At 37.6% G+C, this 19,459-nt stretch overlaps 1 protein-coding gene across 2 annotated transcripts in view; it reads right to left on the minus strand.

Annotated features, from left to right (window-relative positions):
- Positions 1-19,459, minus strand: part of LOC113051597 (leucine-rich repeat and calponin homology domain-containing protein 4-like) — a 35,896-nt gene that overhangs the window by 9,061 nt on the left and 7,376 nt on the right. For both annotated transcript variants that reach the window (XM_026215490.1, XM_026215489.1), the window contains exons 2-13: positions 12,387-12,531; positions 11,274-11,403; positions 10,299-10,404; positions 9,648-9,894; positions 9,464-9,557; positions 9,251-9,359; positions 8,621-8,715; positions 3,303-3,361; positions 1,119-1,253; positions 699-776; positions 282-333; positions 136-199 (exon numbers count right to left, since the gene is read on the minus strand). In XM_026215490.1, the coding sequence (XP_026071275.1) occupies positions 136-199; positions 282-333; positions 699-776; positions 1,119-1,253; positions 3,303-3,361; positions 8,621-8,715; positions 9,251-9,359; positions 9,464-9,557; positions 9,648-9,894; positions 10,299-10,404; positions 11,274-11,403; positions 12,387-12,531 (1,314 nt within the window). The remainder of the gene's footprint in view (positions 1-135; positions 200-281; positions 334-698; positions 777-1,118; positions 1,254-3,302; positions 3,362-8,620; positions 8,716-9,250; positions 9,360-9,463; positions 9,558-9,647; positions 9,895-10,298; positions 10,405-11,273; positions 11,404-12,386; positions 12,532-19,459) is intronic.

Below are 19,459 nucleotides of genomic sequence, written 5' to 3' on the forward strand. Positions count from 1 at the left end.
CAGCACTGACCAACAGAAAGCAGTCTAATTTGAAAGTGAGAAATAAAAAAAATATAGATCTTAAATGCTATTTTTCATTTTTACTGTTTGTTAATAACATGATGCATACTAGAAGCATCTAGGTTTGGAGGGTACCTGTGCGACTGGTGGAGCGCTGTAAAGACCCCGAATGAGAGGATGGAGAAACCTGATCTACACTCTGACAGGAAGAGAGAGAGAAATAAGTTCAAGGTAGTATTAAACTCTCATGTATGATTCAACACAACAGTAAAAGTACTCACTGCGCATCTCTGTTTCAGGCCATTGGGAGGAGAGTTGCTATCAGAATCACCACTAGATGGAAACAGAGATCAACAATGACTGACTGCAAAACTACAAAAGTGTGTTAACTGCTTTAAGAACTTCACCACCTTGACAACTACAAAGTGAAATTGTAATATTACAACTACATCATGCCTGTGTTATGAAGGCAAGCACCTTTTAAATAAGAGACAGTGTGTCTGATTTGATGGTTCATTATTTATTATTTATTTATTTAGCCACAGCAAGTAATCTGGTCCCTTGAGTGTCTCAAATTCAGATTTGTGCCTTTTCTGTTAAAAGAGACTCAGATTGCCACAACAAAATGTTAATAAAAGAATCCACGCATACAAATGCAGAAGATAAACACATATGCAGGCAATTCGCTCCGCTCTTACCCTGAAACACTTCCTGTTCCTCCGTGCTTTGTCGTTGACGCCGAGTTACTTCCTGTTTTTACAGTTATTTTCTGCAAACTGTAAGACGTCAAACCATTATTAGTCAATAGTCTCCTAATACAGAAGAAAAGCACAGAAGACTTCGTTTTTATGAATATAAGCATTCTGGGAGAGCCCCTCTTATGTTCTCCTTCTGGCTATGCTTTACAATGATTCAAGACTCTAACTGTGCTTTAAGACACTGACGGAGTAAAGACAGGTGAGGTGACAGCAGGTAACATCCGTTTCCCTCAGAGCCACAAGCCATAACGTGCTTTTGTAGATTCTTTATTGCTTGCCAAGCATTAGCAAACAGGATTGATGGTTAAGGCCTAACAGTGTGTAACGCTAAACGTTCATTAAATTTCATCATCCACTCACGTGCTAGCTCTGTCTCTCTGCTGTTGGGCTCTCTCTCTCTCCTGCCAGATGAGCAGGTTTCCAGGTCTCCTTTTCTCCTCTAAAGTAGGACTGGATGGTGAGCCGGAGTCTGAACCATCTCCAATCGTAAATATCCTGAAAGGAAACGAGAGAGATGTACTTCTTTATTTATTCAGGTCTTGAATCATATTCTCAAGAATCTTCATCAAAACAAAATTCTGATGTAGTTGTCTTTTTTAAGTCACCACCACTATGCAAGGGTGTTTTCTGAAGTGTTTTGTTAGGTCATTGCTGTGCGGTTTTTAGGGTGTTCTGGGTGATTACTTACTGACTCAAACCAAAAGAGTCTATCATTTTCTGGTCCCTAAATATGGCTCATCATTATAAGTATAAGGGATTTTTGTCCATTTTAGATCACCCACCAAAATGTCCGATTGCTTAAAAACTTAACACAGCTCTCCACAACAAGCCAATATGATATGAGGTATCACTTACAGTTAAGAGTTCAAAAAACAAACACACCAGGCATCATATATAGACAGAGAAACCTGGTCAGCATTCACAAAATGACTGAGGATCACACACTACATTACTGGACTTTCAGGTCATTTTGAACACTTTTAGCTCTGTTTGGAAATAATGATAATAATTGGGGATTTTTATTTATAGTGTACAGTATAGTTATAGTATAGTTATATTTATGGTGTATTTGCATAGAATAATTAATTTCAAAAATCAGAAATTACTTTTGGTGTAAAACGTCCTTTTAGGGTTGAATGATTTGGCACACATTTGCACTGTTTTTGACAACAATTGTAATAGTAATACTATTGTACTGTAAAATAAACAAAATGAGAATATGTAAAGGTTGGCATTATTGTCACACATAACATTCCCAAAATGAGATGAAGTTTCTGTGTGGAGCAGCATTAACTGTGAACCGAGCCACTCCAAGACACTGAAAACACTGCTTGCATGAACTTCACTCTGAACCATGCATATATTTAACACAGGTGCAGTCACTGCAATGTCAAAATCACACTAAGCCATATCAAACTTTTGATTATAAATTTTATTTTGATATATTGTGCAGGCGTAGAAGGATGGAAGAAGGCAACTATTATTTGTGACTATTTTTGACAGTAAAAAACATCCTTCATTTGGCTGTTGTTGTAATAGAATAAAGCAGATGAGTTTACTGAGTAACTGACAGTAAGATACTCAGTTACACAGAAACTGTGGGATGAAACTCATTGTTGACTTTTCCCAGCACTGCCTCACAGACTGACCTTGTGCAATCAAAGTGGAGGAGGCATCAAGCACACTTTAATTAAGAGACACTATATGTATTATAATCAACTGAGGGACATCACCGTGGCCTTTGAATCACACAGGAACTAGAGAAACAGGTCCAGTAATTGTAATTCTGCTGCTTTTTTTCCACTTGTGTTTTTCCCTACAATGAACAATTACGCATCATCTCCGTCTTGGAGCACCTTTGATCATACGCTTTATCCACACTCCAAGAAGAGCTACTGGAAACTTTCCATGAGACAGTACAATGTCCTCCTCTCTTCCATTTATCATGCCCGTCCCCAGATTTCGTAGCACGAGAACTGATCCTGACCAGCTGTATTCAAATGCATTCAAATTCAAATGTTCTCTGTGATGTCCCTGTACTCTCAGTTAATCCTGCATCGTCTAGTTTGAATGCAGTATGTCTACATGACTGATGTTTCTTCATGGCCAACACTGAAAGCAGATCTACAATAAAAAATATTTGAACCAAAACTTCATCCCATCCCTTGGAATGAATATATGCCATCTGTCGGACAGATTGTGAAAATATCTGATCCAGATCAAGCCGAAACTACATGCAAAGTTAGTCAAATAAACTGAAGGTGCTGTGTAAGCTAACCTGATACCACACTCGATCAGTTTGAGGATCTGTAAGTCTGTAGGTCTAAAAATTCCATTATCAGTCACCTAACAGGCTGCTCAGATAAGCTAGTATACTGCTGGATTGGTATTTTATGTGGCTCAAAGACAAACAAATGTCTATTTCTGAGAGTTCAGGATGGATTTTCTGCATGTAAGGACCCACATGGAGACATTCTCCATTTTAATAATAATAACAGATTTTGTAAGCAGTGTGTGTATTTGTTAACTGACATAAGCTCTCACCTGCTGCATGTAGACTCGGGGCTCTGGGAGTGTGTGCTACTGGAGCTTTCACTCTTTTCCTGTCATGGAGAGAGAGAGAGAGAGAGAGAGAGAGAGAGAGAGAGAGAGAGAGAGAGAGAGAGAGAGGGGATATAATTTTAATTTAATATTACATCAACATTTTTCTTTACCTTATCCCTTTTACACTAACATCATTATTTTTAGTAATACTTTTATTCAGCAAGGATTCATTAAATTGACTAGATGTGACACTAAAGACATTTATGTTACAAATTATTTTGTATTCAAATGAATTAAACGAATTTATGTAAAATTCTGCTTTGTTACAACAGAAATCATTTTTCATTTAAAAAGATATTCAATTATACATTAGAAAAATATTACAGAACTTTTGAATGGTACACTCTAAAAAAAAGATGGTTCTTTACATGTAGAACCGGTTCTATTTTGAACCATTGCATCCTGAAGAACCACTTTAATGCTGAAAGGGTTCTTTGTGTCAGAGTTTAGGGTTCTGAATTCCCGCCCTTTTGTTTTTCAAATTTGTAACTGGCAAAGAACTTTATTACTTGGTTTCTGGAGTTCAATGATCCAACTACAGATTGTCAATACACTCTCAACAGGTACATTATTTGATTCTTAAAATGAAATACAAATTTAACTTTAAAATTGTATCTGGTTTTCAAACCAACACGTTCTTTTCTCTCTTTTTTTGATCACATGTAAGTGTGAGCAGCTCTGGCTGAGGACACTCCTGTTCTCCACTAAGTTAAGTAAGTAACAGAGACATTAAATTTATAATCCATATTGTTAGAATTTTTAAATAATTGTTTAACAGAGGCTACTCTTAAAAAAAAAAAAAAAAAAGATGTCTCATTAGGCCTACTGATATTCTGGAGTTATCCAACTACACAGACTGTCAACACACTCTCAACAGGTAAATTATTTCTTTCTTAAAATGTCTATAATTTTTAACTGTCAAATTGTAACTGGTTTTTAACAAATCACACTTTTTCTCTTTTCTGTTTAAGACAGTAAGTGTGACCAGCCCTGTTTAGTTGAGGATACTTCTATCATCTTCACCACTAAGTAACAAAATATTTAATTTATGGTCCTTTTTTTGTTTTGTTTTTACAAAAACAAATGGAAGGAGATGCATTGTTACTCTGAACTCAACTGTGTATTTCAGATGCTGTTACCTCGTCATCTGCAGAGAGAGACGGCCACTCAATCACACAAAAATACACATAATGATGGACTTACAGGCTTCATAGAGGATTCTTCATTTCACTATTTTTCAGTTTCTATTTTGTTTTACTTATTTATGTATTTATTTATGTTCAATGGAAATTGTCTTTTAATAATGTATTCTGCTAATAACTGTTGTTAGAGCACTGTCATTGTTGGTACAAATAAAAAAATAAAAAATTTACCTAATTGACATGTTGTTATTTTTCTGTAAAACCCGAACAGACACTGCAGGATATTGTAATACCAGGCAGATATAGTAAAAACAATATTATTAAATAATATATATAAATAATATTAATCATGATATAAATATGTTAATATACTAATATTAATAAAACTAAACTATCATCATTAAAAAGGTTATTTTTAACAAAATTATTCCTGTTGCTCAAGTGGTTAGAGCATTGCGATAGCAGCGCAAGGTTCTGGGTTCGATTCCCAAGGAACACGTGCTCTGTAAGTCGCTTTGGATAAAAGCATCTGCTAAATGCATAAATGCACTAAAATGGTTCTGCTATTGTTACAAGCTGAAGAACCCGTTTCTGGTGCTGTTTAGAACCATTTTTATTGTGTATGTCTGAAAAATGTAGGAGTGGAGGGTTAGTTAACTTAAAGGTGCATCAAGTTATTTTTCCCCCATGTAAAACAGTTTTATCCTTAAATAAATGAAAAGTGCTATTGACAGCATACCGGCTGCCATGTTGAGAATACATGACCAGCTGAATAAGTCTCATTTTAATCAAGTTTCCACCGAAATACCGCACACATTCAGGTGTGTGATTAATCACACATGACAAATATGTCATCACAAAATTGTGGTATCTCTACAAAAGCTACACATTTTCATTAATTCAAACACAACCTGACCTGAATCTATAAATATCAAAAAAATAAAAAGCTAAAAATATCTCTGTAGGTCGGTGTATGTAAATGGGTACATTTGGGTACATTGTCAACGTTTCCACAGCAACGGAAACCTGTCTGAAAGACTTTCATTTCCTCAAAAACTTTAGAATTTTTTTTTTTTAAATAATTGAATTAAGTAAGAAGTCATTGCTTCTTACTTTTCGTATTCTCAACAATCATTTTATCCATTTTTTTCCATCTGTGCTCGAGGCGGTCTTTGTTCTGATTGAGCGCAGTCAGATCACTAACAGATTATTGAGCGGCATGTAAATGTGTTGAAATTCACTGATACCATCAAACTTTTGTTTCTAATAGTTGTTATCGTAGATCTTCAACTTCCAAGACCTCTGGGGCCTGTACCATGAACCTGGATTAGCTGGCTGGTCAGGTAAATTTCAGGTTAATTTGCACCAATCCTGGGTTTTAGGTACCATGTAAGTGACTTGGCTTTTAGCAGCATTCATTGCCAAAGTAACTTACACTCCACAGCTAACCTGCTCCAAGGGAGGTTATGTTGTGGGTCAGAGAGCTGAACTGAAGTTGGACCAATCAGATGTGAGAAAATGACACATGTCTGACACAAGGTCATTCCCCCAGTTTATCTTGCTCCAAAAAAAAGTTCACTAATGCTAATAAAAAAAAGAGAGAAAAAAAGAAGTCTGACTTGAAAAACAATTACTGAGTCATTTTATGATTTATATAATTATTATGATTCATATTACTATTATTATTTATCTATTACACACAAGCAATTTTAGTTTTACAGTTATTATAAATCGTTGTATACACATCATGTAATATAAATAAACTGTAGTATCAATAGATTGCAATATTTAAACAATTCTAAATCTGACCTTACATGTTTGAGTCTCTATCACTATATATTTTCAAATGTATAAACTAGGGCTGCACGATTAATCGCATGCGATTGTCATGCGTGTCTTTGTCAGTAAAGCCGGTTCTGTGATTAGCAGTAAATGTCCACCACCTGGTTTCAAATGGAGCGGCACTTCCCAGCTAGAATTTTCTTTGTTCTAAAATGTTCTAAGAACATTCCCATGGATTGTTCTAACAATGTTTTTAGCGGGTAGTTTTATTTTTGTTCCCAGAACGTTCTCTCAAAAGATAGGATAACGTTCTCTAAAAACATTCTACAAATGTTTATCAATAACATTATTAAAACATTATTCCATAACATTCTAATTAAGATCGAAGTGGATGTTTAGATGTGGATGTTGATGTCTGTTTAAAAGTAATAGCTTGGTTTGATGTCACCATAATGCTGGTAAGTGTTGGCTTTAGTTGTGCAATTTGACACTTGACTTGTCGTGTTGTTTTTTAGCTGCTGTCATCTTTATTGTGGCTAAAACAGCAAACGAATATGTGGTTCAATAGTGCTGTTTGCTTGCTGATGATTGATATGTCTGATTACTTGTTTTCACCCAAGCTACTGTGTGGTGTTAGTTAAGTATTATTTATTAAAGTGACTCAATGGTCAACAACCTGACACCCAGTTGAATTTAAAGCAGATAATTTCAAAAATTTAAAAAAAAAATTGTCACACAAACATCAAGATTCAGTGTATGAATCTCAGCAATGGTGACATGCTTTATGCTGCAATGTATTCTGGGTACATCATGCAAAACTCATCCATAGCACCCAGAATGCATTGCGGCATGAAGCATGTCACCATTGTTGAGATTCTTACACTAATTCTTAAGGTCTCTGTATGTCTAAGCATCCTAAGGTTTGAAGTGATTCTAAAACAATGTAGTTTAAAAAGATCAGATAAAAATAAAATAACATAAATTGTCAGGACCCTGTGTATTGCAACACATCTGCTATAGTCACTAATATTAAATTAATAGCGTTGAACAGACTCCTGGTAAAATCAGTTGATCAGATTGTTACATTAAGACATTTTTAATATCAGCCAGTAACCAACATTATCGAATGACATCTTTTTCTCAATGTTTTTGCTGTAACAGGTATAATTACAGCAGCTAAATGAACGCTAACACTGAAAAGACTCATACTTCCTAAGTACTGATCAGCATAATGGTGACATCAAACTAAACTATAATTTTCAATAAACCATCAACATCTCTGTTAATCTCAATAAGAACTTTTTTACATTTATGACAGAAATAAATCTTGTTTATAATAAGTGAAGATTGTCATGTTTTTGGAGTATTTATGCTAGAGTTTGACACCAAACAGAGGTTGGGTTTTCACTTTCAACCAACATCTGACTTCTGAGCAATGTCAGTCCACATCTAGTGTGATGGGAAGCCGTAATTCACTGACAAGCTGTGCAATATCACGTTCATAATCGCAGATTAATCGCCTGCGGTTATGAACGCGATATTGCGTAGCTTGTCAACGATCTGCGGCTCTGTATATTAGGTGCGGCTCCATTTGAAAGCAGCTGATGGACATTTACCGCTAATCACAGAACCATCTTTACTGATGAGACACGCATGACAATCGCATGCGATTAATCGTGCAGCCCTAGTATAAACTAACTTAAAGGGTGAACGAGTTAACTAAATCTAAAATATCTTAAACTGTGTTCCGAGGATAAAAGGAGGCCTTACATGTTTGGAACAGCATAAGGGTGAGTTATTAATGACATAATTTTCATTTTTGGGCGAACTAACCCTTTAACAAGTTTCACTCGTCACTGCACTGACAGAGCAAGATAATTTATTTTATTTGTCCTCCTTTTCATATTTTTCATATATGATGTTTCAATTTGTCATATTCTTCAATCTCTTAACATTTAGCAAACCCTTTAACCTTAAGTTTTGAATCTCAATTGATCTCTCGCGAGAAGTAAATCAAACTTGCTTTGTGTTGCAAGGCTCGTGATTGGCTGTTCGCCAGTGATGTCACACATTCATGTGCACGCGCTCCACAAACTCAGGATCACAGCCTGAGTTAACAAAGAAAGTTAATGATCAGCATCATAGTACCAACAAAGCTAGATTGGAGAAGTTTGGTTTTGTCAATTCAAAACTACTCCTGTAACTCTGAATTTGTTCAACTACCATTATGGTACAGGCCCTGGAGTATCAGCCAGCATAACACAAAAACAAAAGCACTTAGTGCACCTTTAATATTCAGTTTCTGCTTGTGTCACTGCAGTAAATCCTCCTCACCTGAGGGGACTCTGTAAGCGGAGGGTGACACCTCTCCTCTTCTTCCTCTGTTATACTGTTGTCTATAAAATCCACTTGCTCCAGGTCTCCATTCACTAAAGAAAGATCCAAAAGTTTTAGAGGCATTTTATCACAGACAACCGAAAGTAGCCATCTAAATCTAGAGCGGCCTTTCAGGCCCCAGTTGCCCACAACAATATTTGAATATTATTTCAATAATTTCCATTGTAATTTATTGGATAAGGATTTTAAAATATATATTTACTCACAATTTCTACCCAATACAATCATTTATAGCTTGGCATTACTACAAACATGTATATTCAGAAAATGTGTAAAAATCCCAGATGAAGAATTGTATTATTTTATTAACTTAAAAAAACTTTAACAAGTCTAGAATCCACACAATAAGGCTTCTTCGTATATTCAGGTTTTCCAAGACTGTAGGTTCTTTAAAGACAAGGTACTTTAAAGAGATGTTAATGGGGTGAATTTAAATAAAATACAAAATTGTGTTTATTTTAATGCGTGTTTTGTCTTATTTTATATTCTGTAAGACATCCTGAGGCCCCCTGGTGGGCCCCGGCCCCTGGTTGAGAACCACTGATCTAGAGAGTTCATTAACATTACCTTTGGGTGTATCTAGCAATGTTTTTCTCTCCTCTTCCTCCTGAAAAATTCTGTGTTCGCGGCAAATGTCCGCGAGTCGCAGCGACCGTTCCGAGAAATCATCAGCAGACTAAAATAAAACAACACAGACACACAGCTGTTTACACCATCCAATAACCCTCCATAGGCCTTTAGCAAGCAGTGAATTAGTGCTTAAATTAGCTCTCTTCATACCTCATTTCCTGACCATCTTTTGCTAACGCTGTCAACGCTGTTAAAGCCAGAATCCAGGCCACTGAACTGACCGGGGAACAGGTCCTGATCCAGACTGAACAGACCACACACATAAAGAGAAGCATGAGTAGAGTTTTCAACTTTTTCAACACCCTAAGAGCCCTTGTCCTTGACGATCCCTCACCAGCTGTTGAAGGCAGTGGGCCGCAGAGCTTTCTCAAACTGATCCTGAGTCCTTTTACAGGCCTCCATGTTCAGATATTTAAAGATGTGGAACTTTCCTTTGGAGCAGATCTGGGCGGGGGGCATTTGGAGGGGGTTGTTGTCAAGGATGATGCTTTGGAGGTGCCGGAGATGACGGTAGCACACGGGCACCTGAGATACGCGGTTGCACGACACATCCAAACGGACAAGGGGCAGCTCTGACAGCTCTGAAATGAGAGTCAATGAAATGTGTCAATCTACAATACACACTGATCCTGAAAACTATTTGTTAAAGCTTGAACATCACAAACCAAGTGACATCTGTGAACAAATATAGGTCACAAACATTACTCATTTAACTGACATTTAAAATGAAGTAATGTGTCTTCAAGTTCATAAATGTGTCCATTGGTGGCCATTGTATTAATCTGAAGGAGATGATAGCTTATTTTAAAAGCCTTCTCCTCTTACATTCACATGACACATTATTGGCTTTTGGGAATTTAGGGAGTTCACCACTGGCATAATGATTTGAGTCAGAGTTGTGATATTTCAAACATCTTGATCTCTGTAATGTGTTCATGTGATAATGCCTAGAATGTGTTTGAGACCATGCGTTTGGGATGCTGACCTTCTGGTAAAGTTGTGAGGTGGTTCCTTCTCAGATTTAAATCCCTTAAACATTCTAACTGGCCGAGCTCAACAGGAAGTGACTGCAGCTCATTACAGCTCACATCCTGATGGAGAAATGGACAGTGAGAAAGATGAAGGAATAGAAGAAATTATTAAACAAGGACGGAATATTGCACCTACACTACTGTTCAAAAATTTATACTTTTATTCAGCAAAGGTGCATAAAATTGGTCAAAAGTAACAGTTAAGACATTTTTTTTTTTTTTAAGATTTCTATCTCAAATAAACATTTTCTTTTGAAATTTCGATTAAGTAAAGAATCCTGAAAAAAAACTGAATCACGGTATCCACAAAAATATGGACAAAAATATCAGGAGACTTGTGAAAACATCTGACATGTTACTAAAGAGTGCTACAGCTGTGACATCAAAACCTGGAATGCTCGGTCACTATGGGTTCCCTCGAAAATTTCCAGCGTTTTTTTTATTTATTTATTTTTATAAGGGGTTTTTACAATTTATGAGTAAAACAAGGTCTGTTGTAAATACAAATTGAAGATACCTGGGCATTTTGTTTTATAAATGGAAATTACACACAAAAAAAATACATAGGAAAATCTCAAGGGAACCCATAGCGCATTAACTTCATGGCTGCAGCACTCCATTTAATTTTTTATTTTTTTTTATCAGTTTGTGTGAGGTGGAGAGTTAGGATTTAGCAGATCAGGTGATATCATCACCTCTGTAAACGTTTGAGTCTATAGGTGATGATACACAGAGCAACTTTTTGAGCAATGTTGCTATCAATGGGCAACGAGGTGAGACACAGGGCCCACCATGACCGATCTAAAGTATCCAGATGCAACATCGCTCAGCAACACTGCTCAAGTTGCCCCGTGTATCATCACCTTATGCGAAGCCTTTATTAAAATAGTTCAAATGAACACAAATCTATGTCTGTGAGTTGCACTTACCAGTTGTCGCAGGTGTTGGAGTGTGTGAATGGAGGCCGGTATGGCCGATAACTTGTTGTTGCTGACGATGAGCACCCGCAGGAGAGGGAGCTGACATACTGATGGCGGTAGACTGGACAACTGGTTACGACTACAACACACATACAGAAAGAGAGAGGACTCAGTTAATGCAATCTAACACCAGTATAAAAGACTGACTGAATGACAGATATACTGTATCTACAATCCTTCAAATATCTTTAATAACAAAGAAGCTGAAATTTCACTTGGGGAGACCGGATTAGTTTCTGTACATTACCATTCAAAAGTTTGGGTTCAGTTTTTTTGAAGACATCTGCTCAGCAAGGTCAAAATACAGTAAAAACAGTTATACGGAGGAATACGGTCACAGTTAAAAAGTGTTGTTTTCTATTTGAATCTAGTTTAAAATGTTATTTACCCTGTAATGGCAAAGGGGTGATGTTTCATTATTATTATTTTTTTTTCAGGATTCTTTGATTTAAAAAAAAAAAACTTGAAAAGAACATAATTTATTAGAGATACAAATCTAACATTATAAATATCAATTTAATGCATGCTGGATGAAAATGTTCACTTCCTCAACAAATATAAAAACCCAATATGACAGATTTTTTTGTGCTATTTTATATGCCTGAGAAGAGGACCTGAAGTGTCTTGTTCTGGTTGGACAACAACAAAAATTGTTGGAGAGTCGGACTTGCAACCCAAAGGTCACGGGTTTGAATCTCAGGTCTGGCAGGAACTGTAGGTGGGAGGAGTGAATGACCAGCACTCTCTTCCACCCTCAATACCACGACTGAGGTGAGACCCTTGAGCCCTCAACTGCTCCCCGGGCAACACAGCATTGGCTGCCCACTGCTCTGGGTGTGTGTTCACAGTGTGTGTGTGTGTGTGTGTATTTGTTCACTTCTCACTGCTGTGTGTGCGCACATGGATGGGTGAAATGCAGAGCACAAATTCCAAATAGGGTCACCATACTTGGCCACACATCATGTAATTTCTTCTCCTTTCCTGGTTAAAGTTATCACTGCCGATGATGTAGATGTGTGTGTTTTTTCTGTGCACACCTGAGACCTGAGTGTGAGTGTGTACCTGAGGTTGAGGTAGGTGAGGGCTTGCAGCTGGCACAGGCTGGGCGTGAGGGATCGCACACAGTTATGGTACAGACTGAGTGTCTCCAGAGAGACAAACTGACACACCTCCTCTGACACCTCACAGAGACGGTTCTTTGACAGGTCTGAGAGAGAGAACCACCAATCACAGTTAGCACAGAATAAATGATGACCAATCACATACACTGTTGCATTAGACACTGACAGAATAGAAACAATACAAACAAAAACAGATGACAAAACATTTCAATACGATCAAAAAAAATAGCTTTATATATTGTATCATTATTTTAATGATAATTTAGCACATCCCCGCAGCCCTTCCCCCATCATTAATTTCTTATTTACCATTATGTGAATGGACTTCTCACTGATTTATTTGATCCTAAAAATACAGCATATATACGGGTTTCTTATTCACTTCTTTTGATCTTGCTGTAAAATATAACCCAGACAAGAACATAACAGGTTTCGTGAGACCAAAACCAAAACGGACAACGTATAGTGTTGATGATCTTGCTGATTATGACACCTCCTTTGTGTTTACATTCTGTCAGAGTCACAATCAGACTATAGATGCATGTCTCGCTAGCATATACGCTCAAACACACTGTATATGCATGGACATGAATCAGGTAAACAGTCATAATGTTCCCCAGAGTAAACAAAGACATTTTTTTTTACAGTAATTCAGATTTCGTCCAAGTCCATTTTTGACAGCAGCTGAGGACGTGAGCTTTTTGTCTGAAAAGAGCTCAGACTTTTCCAATTCCCTTTCCATTTTTTTCATTCCAGACAGAAGTTGCTCTCTCCATATAATCGTGAAACACACATTCCCTCTGTGGCACTGGTCGTGGGGTCAGGGTGTATTTCTGGAGAGGGGAGGATTTTAATTACAGGGCCTAGGAAGCTTAGAACAGGGTGTGTGAATGTGAGCGCGAGTCCGTGTGACTACAGAGACAAACCAGACCAAAACACAGAGAACAGGGCTAAATGAAGATTAGCATGTCATGTTTTCAAAGAACATTAGTGTCATGCACAGTACGGTGTAAATCCAGGCCTCCAGATCCAGTTCTCCATGCTTAGTTTAGACAAATAACTCTCTTAATGTTTGAAAATCCAAATTCACTTTTACACTGCAACAACAATAGCATGTGGAAGTATGTGTGTGTGTGCATTTTTTTCTCTTCTTCCCTGCACTGTCCAATTGTCCAATCAGCTCCCCTTCTCCAGATCTTTTGTTCAGCTGTTTTATTTGGCAAGGAAGCATATCCCGCCTCTCCGTTCCCAGTGGGAACTAAAGATTCCCAAGGGCAGGCCTTTTTTCCCACAATCCCCTGCACTGTTTTGCACTTTCACCAGCCTAACATGGTAGAAAATGAGAGAAATGCCAGTGTGCCCACATCATGGGAAAGATATGTGTGAGTCTGAAAAATGCTGAGACACTTATAACACTTACTTTTATGAATAAATCTTTGATAAGCAACTAAATATTTAAATAGCACTTTGTAAGACAAATTAGTTTCATTTATATTTTGTGTGAGGTTTTTTTTAATTTCACGTAACATCAACACTAAATATTTAGGTAGGATAAATGTTTTAGAACTTCTATCATTAATTATGAAACATTAGTTTAGTACAGATACATTTTTGTAGTAGTTTTGAATATTATAATTTTTTTTGCAAGGATGGGAACATTCTAGAAGTAACATTCTGTAATATTCTCGTGCTTTCTGGAGTATTCCAGAACATTTTGGGACTAAAAAAGTAAAAACAATTGAATACAAAAAATCATCCGATGTACACCTCTGGATTTTTGGACAATTCACTTTCATTAACCGTTTGCGTTAAATTAACTGTTTATGCAATATTTATGCATGACTCAGATTAGCTTGTACAAGTTGTCAACATATAGATATTTTTTTAAATGAGCACTGTTAAGGCTACACAAAAAGTAACATGGTTTACGTATTCAGCATGCCAAACTTCTTTACAAGGTAATCACACATTAATAATAATTAGACATTTAACAGAAAACTATAACAATCATATATCGCTGTACAACAGAATCAAGCTCTTAATATCTTTCAGATAATCTCTTAGAACTTTCCTGTTTGAGTGGCACTGCTTAATGCTTTCATTTCTGTTCTAGCCCTGTTTACTTCGGGTTCCTGGAAATAGTCGCCTAGACGCATCAGATTCTCCTCAGGGGCTCACAAACAGCTCCTGCGTGAGGTCTCCAGCTGGGCCGGGGCTCAATGACACGTACAAATGATTAATATGGCATGAAAAAGGCACCAGCTAATTACCAGGACTGTATTTCAATTATATCCCGAAGGTTTAACTCTAAATATCTTCTGTGTGTGTGTGTGTGGGATGAAGAAACTTCTTAAGAGTGGCAGTTGGTCTACTGATCCCCTCCCCTCTCTCTGAGGAATCTGAGCGTTCTTCTGCCTGCTAGCGTCTCTTTAGTGTAACTGAAGCTGGTTTTGCATCTGCTGTGGGTGAGAGAGTGTTCACACACACACACACACACACACACACACACACACACACACACACACACTCCTCTCCACACCCTGGACTCCTTCTTTAGCCCTAGAAGGAGATTACACAGATTAGCCTGCTGGATAACAACCGACTCCCTCACGGTTTATTTCAGACCAACATTTACACAAAAACACCACAAATGATCTCTAATCATACTGTACACTCCACACAAGCTTTGTGTAACATTCTTATAATGACTGCTTCTACCACAGCTGTTGAGGTGTGTTACTTGAATGGCTCTGTCCCAAGCACAGATTGTTTTCTCCGTACCTGCCTGCCAGGAGCTGAGATTACCTGAAACATAACGCTATGTTTCTGTCAACACATGATGTGTCAGACACTGACTCACTTTTATCTGAATAAAACATATTTCTGCTGCATTTGTATTTATTATCAATGTCTTAAAGACTATAATTTCTACACCACTCTTATGTTTCCACCTATTCATCCATTGGATGGACAAACAAGTTGTCCTGGCCCAAACTCACTAAAAATAGTATCATATGCTAGTGTACTGTGTATATTTTTTTAAACTGTGTTTATACACAGTGGAAGGTCTGGGTGAGTAAATAATCACAATATTAATTTTTTGAAAGAATCAAGGACAACATGTTGAAAAAACTGCATAGTTCGCATTCAAAAGTTTGCCCCAGAGCCACTAGAGAAACAACACTTGATTCCTTCTCTTCCTCTGAAGGAGGAACAACAATAAACCTAGCCATGACTCGAATTGAGATAGGGGCAGAGAAAAATGAGAGAAAGAAAGGGAGAGGGGGAGCCTGAAGGAGCAAATCATGAAAGAGGGCAAGTGAATGAGTAACAGCAGCATGACAATAGCGGTGAAATCATGAATACCGGCCTGAGCTGAGGGGTGACGGAACAAAAACACACGGGCCAGAATGACTCAACATCTTCAACAGAGCACTACTGGAGGAAACACATAACAATGTGTGTGTGTGTCCGGCCTGGCACACGAGTGCTATTCAAGCACATCAGTAAGTTTACCATCAGAGAAAAAGCTGATTGTTTGACCTCACTTGCACTTTAGAGAGCACTTTGGAGTGCACTGACCAAATCGATTGTGTGCCACGTCCTTTTCATTATTCCTCGCTGCACTATAAAACTGAGGTTTATCTTCAGACCTCAGTCTCCAAACAGGCTCTAACATATCAGTAATGCAATCATATACAGTTAAAACACCAGAATCCAACAGGACAGGCTGATTTATGCAAGCTTTTAGCACATATCAAGGTCCAACGGCTCAATTTCATAACAACAGCATAAAGGCCAGAGTTACTTCTGAAAGCCTACTTAGAGCCTTAGAAAGTTTCTGCTGCTTTCCTCTGAGATACATGCTTTTCAAACAAGATTTTCAGTTCTGAGGAAAATGTGAGTGGTGAGAATCAAGCAATTCTGGTTTCATTCCCCTTTCACTGTAATTAACAATTCTTTTCAAAATTCTTTCCTCAACACTTTTGAGGAAGCACCAAATAATGGATGCTAACTATTCATCTTAACCTATAAATGTACTGTTTATATTATATGCATGTAACACATAATAATGTAACGGTTCCCAGTTTATTTTGAGATGTATTTTTGAATGTTTTGTTTTGCTATTTTGTGGCAGCCAGACTGTCTCTCTCATTACATTCAATTCAGTTCAATTAAATTGTTTGGTAATGTTTGCCAGTTTTGTTTTGGTTTTGGTTGTTCGTTTGTTATTTGTGTGTGAGAGAGAGTATTTTGTTGTTTTTTTATTTTGTTTGTTCTTTCTTTTTTGTTTTGTTTTTTGTTTTGTTCTGAATAAGAAAGGTTGATTCTTTTTGAAAAATGTTAAACAGATTTGGAACAACATGTGGATAAGCTAATAATGACAGAACTTACATATGCCTTTATAACAGTCTTTATAAAATTCTCGTCACTTGATATGATAATGCAAATTTATAGGATTTTTTTTTTCTTTCTTTTCAACCCATGTAATCGTCTGCCAGGCAAAAAGTCCAATCAGTTAGAAAAGTAAAATCACACTTCTGCTCAACAGGCCACCGGATTTAAGTTGTCATAAATGTCATATAACATGCAAACATTATTTGTTATTTGTTAAATACTCATAGATTTATGCAAATTTTAACTATAAGCAACAGTATTGCAACAGTTCAGTGATGGTTTTGCAAATGTAGAGTCCGATCTCTTCTGTGTGAAGTTTTGCCAGTGACAACAGTAAAAGCCCCACTGATGTTAATCACTCCACGTATGGGTCTATGGACCAGCACAGTCAACAACACTGTCTTCAAACGCTCTGAATGAACAGAGGGGTCTGTGTGCATGCTTTTTATTCTACAGTCAACGGCCCAGCACTTAGACTGCAGTGTTATCTTTGTCTTTAAACATCGATGGAGGCCACAAAAGGTCAAGCTGTTGGATTTAACAAACCAAACATTTTGGGGGCCGCCTATTTCTACCACACGACTCCATCAGTGCAGTGAGAGCCTTTTGTGTTCAAAGCAAACAGACGTCAATTACTTTAGAAACTGATGATTTTTCACCTCTCTCTCTAAACAGTTATTAAAATCATAATCAATCACCAACATGTTTAACAGACATCTTCTAAACTGACAAGCAGTAAAACAATCACAAAGACAGTTCATCTTTAGCCACACGCACGGGGTTAAGTGTCTTTCTTTAGCGCTCAACGAGTAAATCAATGGTTATCAGGTTCTTTGCAAAAGAAACCACTAACGCTTGAGTTACAAGCCCAGAAGACAAATTCATGTGATCTGTCATGTCTAGTGATGCATGTACTTCACACAACACAAAGCACATGAAGGCAACATCAGCACTGATTATCCTTCTGAATAATTACATTTTAACCTAAACAAATAAATTAAGAACAAACCATTTCAGTATTTATTGTGTGAAAATGGAGAGCAATTCTGCCCATAACACATTTTTAATGTAACGTTATTGGTTAAGGTCTTCAACCTTGCTTCTGGGGACCCCCACTGTCCTGCAAAGCAGATTTCCAGCCAGCCTGTGACTTTACAAGTGATCCTGAAGACCTCCATTATCTGGTTCAGGTGTGTTTGATTAGGGTTGGAGTTGAACTCTGCAGGACAGTGGGTCCCCAGGAACCAAACTTTGCCATGATCTGCTTGACGTAGGGTGTTGTGGGGATTCGTAAGTGACAATGGATGTCATCTCGTGTAGTGTCATAGTGCACAATGCCTCTGCAAAGTTTTACGACGTCAACATGTTTATTTTTATTATTTCCTCTGTCGGACACGACAAGTTCCATCACATCTGATACACTGGCCAATAGGAAGACTGTAGCACCTTTGTACAAGCTTTCAAACAAGTGTAATTTTACAATGAAGGAAATGTTCGTGGAGCTACAGCAACAATACTCCTGCATTCATGATGAGGGTCTACAGCGCTAGTGAAAAAAGGTCAAATAAAAACTTGTTATCTTTGACAGTGCATACCATCCTCTTCATACCATCCAGATTTTTGTCCATTGTCAGGTTTCTTTCTTTTTGGGCTTTTCTGATGACAAGACACAGCAAAAACATGCTGTTTGCTAGCTATTATTTGTTTACGATCATAGCACCTTCTGTCTTATGTGATTACAGCACACATATCGTTCATGACGGCATGCGACCACAGGAAACAGATGATTATTCTGCACAATCTGACTTTGCTGCAGCCTGGAATTGAACTACTGGTTTCGTCTGGTCAGAGGAGAACTGGCCCCCCACTGAGCCTGGTTTCTCCCAAGGTTTTTTTCTCCATTCTGTCACGGTTTCGGTTCCTTGCCGCTGTCGCCTCTGGCTTGCTTAGTTGGGGTCACTTCATCTACAGCGATATCGTTGACTTACTCATATTTACTCATAGTGCACATGCCAGTCTGACACAATATGGGCCAGTGATGTTAATGTGTATGTGTGTGTTTGTGTGTGTGTGTGAGTGTACAAGCATCTATGCAAACTTTCCAAGCAGGCAGGCAAAGTTGTGGTGAAAAAAAAAAAATTGTTGCTATAATCCCATAAACACAACTACCTTCCAACACAGAGCTTTAATGGGCAGGTCTGTGAAGGTGGAAGCACTGCTCATTGTCTAATCAGATGATGCTGTGCTGTTCTGGGCCCTTGATGTCATTGCCGTGGAGGTGGTTCAGCAGTGACTCAAGAGGCTTGAAGTCTCAGCTCTGTACAGCAGGAGCTGGTATCTGTTACACAACACTGAAGAAACTAGACAGCGCAGTGAAACCCATCTCACACAACCAAGACGAGGAAAGCGGATGCGTTCTGTTACCATAACAACCAAATCATCATGTGTCAAAACAAACGCAATGCAGTCAATTAGTGAGAAAAGCAGACATTGAATAGATTGCTCAATGTAAAAATGCTTTGAAAAGTGAATGTTTCATTTGTGCCTCTGAACTGCTATTGTAAGAACTTGCACATTTTTATTATCTGAAATGCATGTACAAGCTCTGTTGTTAAA

This window comes from Carassius auratus, chromosome 32 (genome assembly GCF_003368295.1).
Source record: "Carassius auratus strain Wakin chromosome 32, ASM336829v1, whole genome shotgun sequence".
Classification (NCBI taxonomy): domain Eukaryota; kingdom Metazoa; phylum Chordata; class Actinopteri; order Cypriniformes; family Cyprinidae; genus Carassius; species Carassius auratus.